This window comes from Stenella coeruleoalba, assembly GCF_951394435.1.
Source record: "Stenella coeruleoalba genome assembly, chromosome: 11".
Lineage (NCBI taxonomy): Eukaryota > Metazoa > Chordata > Mammalia > Artiodactyla > Delphinidae > Stenella > Stenella coeruleoalba.
The window spans coordinates 90,439,678-90,446,502 of NC_137157.1; the positions used below are offsets into that span (position 1 = coordinate 90,439,678).

Consider the following 6,825-nt stretch of genomic DNA (forward strand, 5'->3'; position numbering starts at 1 on the left):
TTAGGAAAACCAGTGGAAGCAGTATTTAAGATAACTTGTGAAAAAGGTGAAGCTTAAATTGGAAAGAGAAATGTAAGATTTTCAAGTTTGGACTTAGCGATTGTAAAAATAAGCAATTGTGAGGTCAGAAGGCTGACAGAGCACAGATGCCATCTGCATTTGGGAGTAGAGGGGACTGCTAGAACCGACTGGAGAAAGATAGAGCTAGTGTACGTTACGAAGCACGTGTTTGCAGCCGGAGAAGAGAGAATCCTTTTTAATTCTGGAGCTGGGCTGGGGGTGAGAGGTGAGTAGCCTACCCTTTTTAGGGTGAAACATTGGAATTTAACTTGTTTCAAATTATAATGATTGGGGATTAGTGATTAAGTTGAGTACATATAAAATGCTATATGAACCATGCCATGTAGTAAACTGGCTTTTGCAAATATAATGACCTGGATGATTTATCTTGGAAAAAGGGCACAGAAGCCAACACTGAGAGCAAATTTGTGGTTTAAAGAGGAAAACAACCCCCAATCTTGTGAGTATAAATTGTGATGGTCGAGTTTATCAAAGATGATCATACATTGTCTTCTTTCTGATGTCTTTTTAAAGATTTTATCCCAAAGAATATATCTCAATATGAAAAAATCTGGAGGGAAAACCTGAATTTTATTGGTCCCTTTAGAACTCAGTAATCCTTCAGACTACAACCGAGTTTTTCCTTTAACAGGAAATCCTTTATTATTTATAAAAGCTCTTCACAGGTTGGGGTTTGGGAGGGTGAGTCCATCCCAATAAGACAAAAAGAATGAGGCATGAGGCTCCACCTACTTGCTCATCACCGCTCTTAGAAATAAATCTTTTTTTATTGAAAAGTACACCCACCCATCCTCATCCCAGCCCTTTTGCTGATCCAGCCCAAGTTACAGGTCCTGCAACTTTACCTCTTCTACAATCTGCTGCTCTGTGATGCAAGTCTATTTGTTTGCCAGGGAGACTCTTTGGTACCCAGGCAACAGAGACACATCTGATAGAAAATGTTTTCTGATTGTCCAAGAGGTTAAAAAATAAAAGACCTCTGTCTACAAGACAACCAGAGACACCAAATTGCAATCTTCCTCCTAAAAGAAAAGAAACAGTGCCGCTGGTTCTGATGGTACAGTGGAGGTGTGTGTTTGTGAAAATCTGTGTTGGAGGATACAGGACAGCTAAAGAGCAAAGCGAATAGTAAGTAGCTCTTACTTACCTCCTTAGGGACTGTCTTGGTTGTCTCTAGGTCACCCGCATCACCTAGCAGGGTACCTTGCATCTCATCGGCCACTCACTAAAAGCATATTGAATTAGTTCATTATCAAGACAGTGCCTTCAGAAAATGCAAGATGGGTACCCACCTAACCTTGCTGCACTTTACATGCGTGATATCCAGGCTGAGAGAGCATCAGGGCACAGGTGTGAGCTCAACTCACAGAACTGGACGGGCAAGTTGTTACGGAGCCAACTGAGGAAACAGAACTCAGGGGGTCCCCGGCCATCTCTGTTCTGAACACATGGAAAAATGCATCAGGCTATATCATCAGGCGAACACCCAATTGGTTAGGATTAAGAGTTTAACCCTACTGGAAAAATAATTCTAAATCAGTGCCAGCATAGAAAGTGAAGTCCTTTCTCCCCCAGAACCTCTCATCCATCCATCAGGGGAGCAAACAGAACACTATGGCTCTGTTTATGGACCAAACCTGAAAGACCCAAAGTCAGAGCCAGGAGGGCAGACCAGAGAAGGAATTAGAAAGGCAAACATGTGTTTGTGGCAACTCCCTTCTCCGTGGACCTGTGCCAGCTCTGACCCAGACATGGGGTGGCCGCAACTTGTGTACCAGGGCAGCAGCTGCTGTAGCACAGTCGGGTCCAGAAATGAGGGAAAACTGCTCACCCGGAGCAGATAATATCTGTAAGGAATGAATATTTGGGAAAAGTCCCAGTGCTAGTTGAGTGCCAACCAGTCCCCACCTTCTCCGGCCCCCTCCCACTGGTTCCTCCCCTTTCAGCTGCTCTGATTCTTATAAAAACTCCACAGCCTTTCACCAGCAGCCTGTAGGAGCCTCTCTCCCCACCGCCGCTGCACAAGACAGTGAGAGCGACCCGGAGACACCATGAGGAGTCTACTCCTTCTCTCCATCCTGGCTGCCTTTGCTGTGGCAGCTCTCTGTTATGGTGAGAACTTTCTCCTGCCATTTCTTTGTTTTTTTCTTTTCTGCCTCTGACTTCAGTTGACATGGATTTTTCCTCTCCCTCCTCCTTTTCTTCCCCCTTTCTCTATTATAATCTTAGAGGACTATGAGTTTAACATTTCCCAAGCCCTTTGCACACTGATCTGTTCCATCGAGTCTTTTTTATATCTTCAATATCCGGACTATTGTAAGTAACTTAGCAGGCAAGTTCTTTCTATGGTAAGTCACTCTACACTTGGAAATTCTGCTGTCTCAGAAAGAAGATATCAACTTCCCAGCCCCTGAGCTCTCATTTTTTTAAGGATGTGTGTTTAGACTTTGATAACAATTGCTTAAGGGTATCGGTTGAATCACTCACCTTTAAGAGATTCAGTTTTCACATGAAGTTTTATGTATAGCTCTCTCTAAGAGCAAGACAGTCTCACGAACTTCCCATATTTCTTCAGTGGATGAATTTTAAAGTAAAGTTTTACATTTAAAGAACCTCAGAGAAAAATCGATTCCTTCGTTTCTATTGCTAAAAGACAAATTTTGCTTGGTTTCTGTGTGTTGTTAAATATCTCTGTGTGTGTTCAAAGCTAAAGAAAGGAAATCTGAAACAAAATTATTTTTAGATCATTCAGTCTTATACTTCAATTATCTGGGTATTCCAGGTATTCCTGAGCTCAATTATATTAATAACCATCTGTATTTTGCTTCCTCCTCTTGAAATTATTCACCAGTTTTCTGTGTCAGAAGATTTGGTTTCTTCACCTTCTTTTTAACTTTTCAATTATATTCACTTGCTTGCAAACGTGAGCTTCTTATTGCCAGATTTACCTGCTGTGCCCAGGAGAGTGGTAGAAAGAAGAAGACTGTTGCTTTGGCATCAGCTGAGTTCTTTCTCTGAACTGGCATTGTGCCCAGTGTGAGATGTCAGCTGAAGCCAGTGGTTTCTGTGGCTGTCAATTTAACACAGGCTCTTAAGAGGCTTTCAGAACCTCTTGGACACTTGTCTTGGGAAAGCCAAGCTGAGCCATCTGCCCAGCCTGCCTGGAGAAACTTGCCTGTTTTCTAGGCCCTTTGTCCCTTCCTTGGCCCTGCTCTCAGACAGGTCCCAAATTAAGCAAGGAAGGCTCTCTGGAGCCTTGTGTGCAGCGCTTAAATTGTCTTATTTCTCAAGACTAAAGACTTCATAGCCCCTGGGAAATTTTAGGCAATACCACGGGCACTAGCTCCTTCAACACCGGAAAAACTAAAGAGTAGAGATATCCCAGCAAGGACAGAGCTAGAGAAACAACTCATAAATCCTAAATGCCTGAAATTTGTAATAACCACACTGCTAAATATATTTCTCCCATCTTTTGGGCTCTTCCTTCCCCTTCCTTCCCTATATTTAGACTGTTGTGGTGTGTGAAAGGTAGCAATAAAATGGGTCTTTTTTTTTAATTCCAGAATCTCATGAAAGCATGGAATCCTATGAAATCAGTAAGTGAATATTTGACTTCCTTATTGAAATCTCATGTATTGAAGAACCTCTCCCAATTCTTAAATAGACAAAAAGGTAATATATTTAACAGGGAGGGAAAAGAGGGTCTCTTTTGGAAAACTTAAGTAAATTTAAAAATTCAACTATAAAAATCACCAGATGAGCAATTTTTTAAGTTTGAAATAGTGTAAGATGGCAAGTATGCTTTCAACATACTTAGGAGCCATAAAATCTCATTTGGAAATTTTAAGTCGGTACCATATCAACCACACAGATGGAAAACAGGAGTAATGACAAAGTACAGAATTGGAGGCCGAGTCTGCTGGGAGACCACAGGCATCAGCAGTTGGATGCTATCGAATATCAACTTATAAAGACTGAGTATAGGAATAAATAGCATATCACTCTCATCTTTCATTTGTTCATTATTTTTATGATGTTTAAACTGTTCATTTACTGGAAATCTAAAATTATGCTTAACAAGGCCTCAGGACAGGGAGAATTTCTCCTCACAGGAATAAGAAACACAGTGAGTAGGAATACCAAGATCAGGTATTCGATCAGGCAGTATACGAAATCTGCTCTATCTACCATTTAATTTTCGCAGATCTCTAGTTACAAGCAATGCGTGAACGAATGAGCTTTCAAATATGTTTTTGTCAGAGAATATTCATGGAAATATTTTCAACAACTGTCTCCCTAAGACTGCACTTATTTTCTGTTTTAAGATCCCTTCATTAACAGGAGAAATGCTAATATCTTTATATCCCCGCAACAGAGATGGAGGGTGAAAGCCCAAGAGAGGTAGGTGACAAAACTTGATGGGGGAGGTCATCTTTCCCAGATCTGAATGGAGTGAGAAATGGGTTTTTTTCCATCATATATATTATTTCTAATTATATTCCCAAATCAAAGAATTTAAAAACAATGTACAGAAAACAACTGAATTTCTAGAAGACTATTTTGTGAAAGGCCCAGAAAGGAGAGGGAGGGAGGAGGAAAAGGAGGACAGAGAGAAAATTTCTATTTCCATTAAAAAAGAAAATCCCTGTTCCACCTTTCCTCCCTGTTCTACAAGTATCTCTTCATATTGGGGGATGAATGAGATCTCTCTATGATATTTTCTTATTCTTTTTTTTTTCTTTTCCTTTTTCTCATTTCTCCACTTTCTTTATGCCTCTCAATTTGGGCCTCTTTTCTTTCACTTTCTAGAATCCGAGAATACAGCAAACCTGCATATGAGATCAACAGGGAAGCTTGTGACGACTTCAAACTTTGCGAACGCTATGCCTTGGTTTATGGATACAATGCTGCCTACAATCGTTATTTCCGGCAGCGCCCAGGGGCCAAATGAGATTGGAAAAAGTTTCTTTCCAGAGCCTGGTGCCTGGTTTTGTATTCCCTTGCAGTAGCATCACTGAACTATATAGACACATACGAACTGCTTAATTGTTCCTTAAATGTTCTTGTCTGGCTGCACTCCTCTTTCCTGCCCCCAGTTGAAAAGTAATGAAAGTGCAGTGGAGTGAAGGTCAAAGGGAAGTTAAGATGTGTGATTATTCCATAATAAACTTCTGGTAGGATACTTACATTTTGTGAGTCTGATTTATTCTGGGAAAATCCTGAAATAGTTCAATCAAGGCCCACCTAGCCCAGAGCAGTAGATTCTGCTAATCGTGTTCTAATGTTGATTAGAAGCATAAGTGCACAGGAAGAACACATCTTAGAAGACACTCACTCACCCATAACTTGTCTAGACTCTCTCTACCTTGGGATCCGTGAATCACTGCTTCCTAGTATATGTTTTCCAGGATTTTCAAACATCATAGATGATCAGTCATATGATTTTCCTGCTCCCAAACTCTTTTCCTTGGCTGCCGTGAAGATGTGGGATCTTAGCTCCTCCACCAGGGGTTGAACCCACTCCCCTTGCATTGGAAGTGCAGAGTCTTAACCACTGGACCTCCAGGGAAGTCCCCTGCTCCCAAACTTCAAATGACTCCTAAATTCCTTCCATGTGGATTCCAGACTCTGTACCTTGGCTCATCACCCTCACCTGAATGTTATCATATCCTAAGGTGCTACAGTCTTGACTCTTACTTGAGTCAAGAAAATATGTGTGCTTTCAAAATGACCAGACGTTTTTACAAGATTCGATCATGGAATTTTGGAGCCATACAAAATGCTAGAGCTCCCTTAGGCCTGGTTTGCCAATGAGGAGGCTCCAGAGTCTCCTGCTTGGTAGTTAGGGACAGAGCCCAGGATTTCTCAATCCCAATTCAGACCTTGTTCGCCTCTGTCATGAGGACTGCTGCATGTCCATCCCTACATCCGTTCCTTCTGGTAGGCCCACTGCCTCCATCTCTTTAGTGGAGCATCTTTCTATGCCTTCAAAACCCAGCTTAAGATTCAAGTACTTTATGAAATCAGTGATGGTTAAGTCCACCCAGCTCCCATCACACTATGCAAGCCAGGATCCAGCACTTCAAGAATGTATTTAAAGTCACTTTGCTATACAGCAGAGACTGGCACAACATTGTAAATCAACTATACTTCAACAAAAATTAAAAAAAGAATTTATGTAAGGATTCAAGTACAATTGTATTATTCAATTCATGTTTTGATTAAATTTCTTTTATGTATATTTGTTTGTCTAACAGTATGGTAAATTCTTTGAGCGCAGACACTGTAACTGCAATTTCTTTTCTCTCTATAGCCTTGGTGCTATGTCTGTTCACAAAGGGTATTCAATGAACGCTAAAAAACCAGACTGACTAGTCATGCCTGGGAGTGATCAGCCAATTCTGAAACTGTTAGATTCATCACAATAATGTGTGTCATATAATTTAACCCATCATCGTATTAATATAATGATGGGTGTTCTACAATTTTCTAAGCTCTATTGCATGCAGTAACTCATTAGATTTTAGAAAAATGCAGAAGATGAGTAATACGTATTAGATGGTAAAACTGAAACTCAGAGATGTAACTTTCTGAAGACACTGTAGTGAATGCAGTGGTATGCCACTCAAATTGAGGCATTATTCACATGGTCACCAGATATACTGGTAGCAGTTAGGAAGGCCATAACATTCTCTCAGCGTTTCATTTTCTGTCCCATGGCCTGAAAACTCTCTAAGAAGTTGG

At 40.8% G+C, this 6,825-nt stretch overlaps 1 protein-coding gene across 1 annotated transcript; it reads left to right on the forward strand.

The window, feature by feature from the left end:
- The first annotated feature begins 2,042 nt into the window (after positions 1-2,042).
- Positions 2,043-5,269, forward strand: MGP (matrix Gla protein). The gene is made up of 4 exons (XM_079937038.1): positions 2,043-2,193; positions 3,645-3,677; positions 4,407-4,482; positions 4,891-5,269. Exons 1-4 carry the CDS (start codon positions 2,133-2,135, stop codon positions 5,030-5,032), a joined length of 312 nt encoding a protein of 103 aa, XP_079793164.1. The 5' UTR covers positions 2,043-2,132; the 3' UTR covers positions 5,033-5,269.
- The last annotated feature ends 1,556 nt before the right edge of the window (positions 5,270-6,825 follow it).

Coding starts and splice junctions, on each gene's coding strand:
- MGP (XM_079937038.1), top strand. CDS start 2,133: ATGAGGAGTCTACTCCTTCTCTCCATCCTGGCTGCCTTTGCTGTGGCA. Junction 2,194..3,644: donor TGTGGCAGCTCTCTGTTATG/GTGAGAACTTTC, acceptor TTTTAATTCCAG/AATCTCATGAAAGCATGGAA. Junction 4,483..4,890: donor AGGGTGAAAGCCCAAGAGAG/GTAGGTGACAAA, acceptor TTCACTTTCTAG/AATCCGAGAATACAGCAAAC.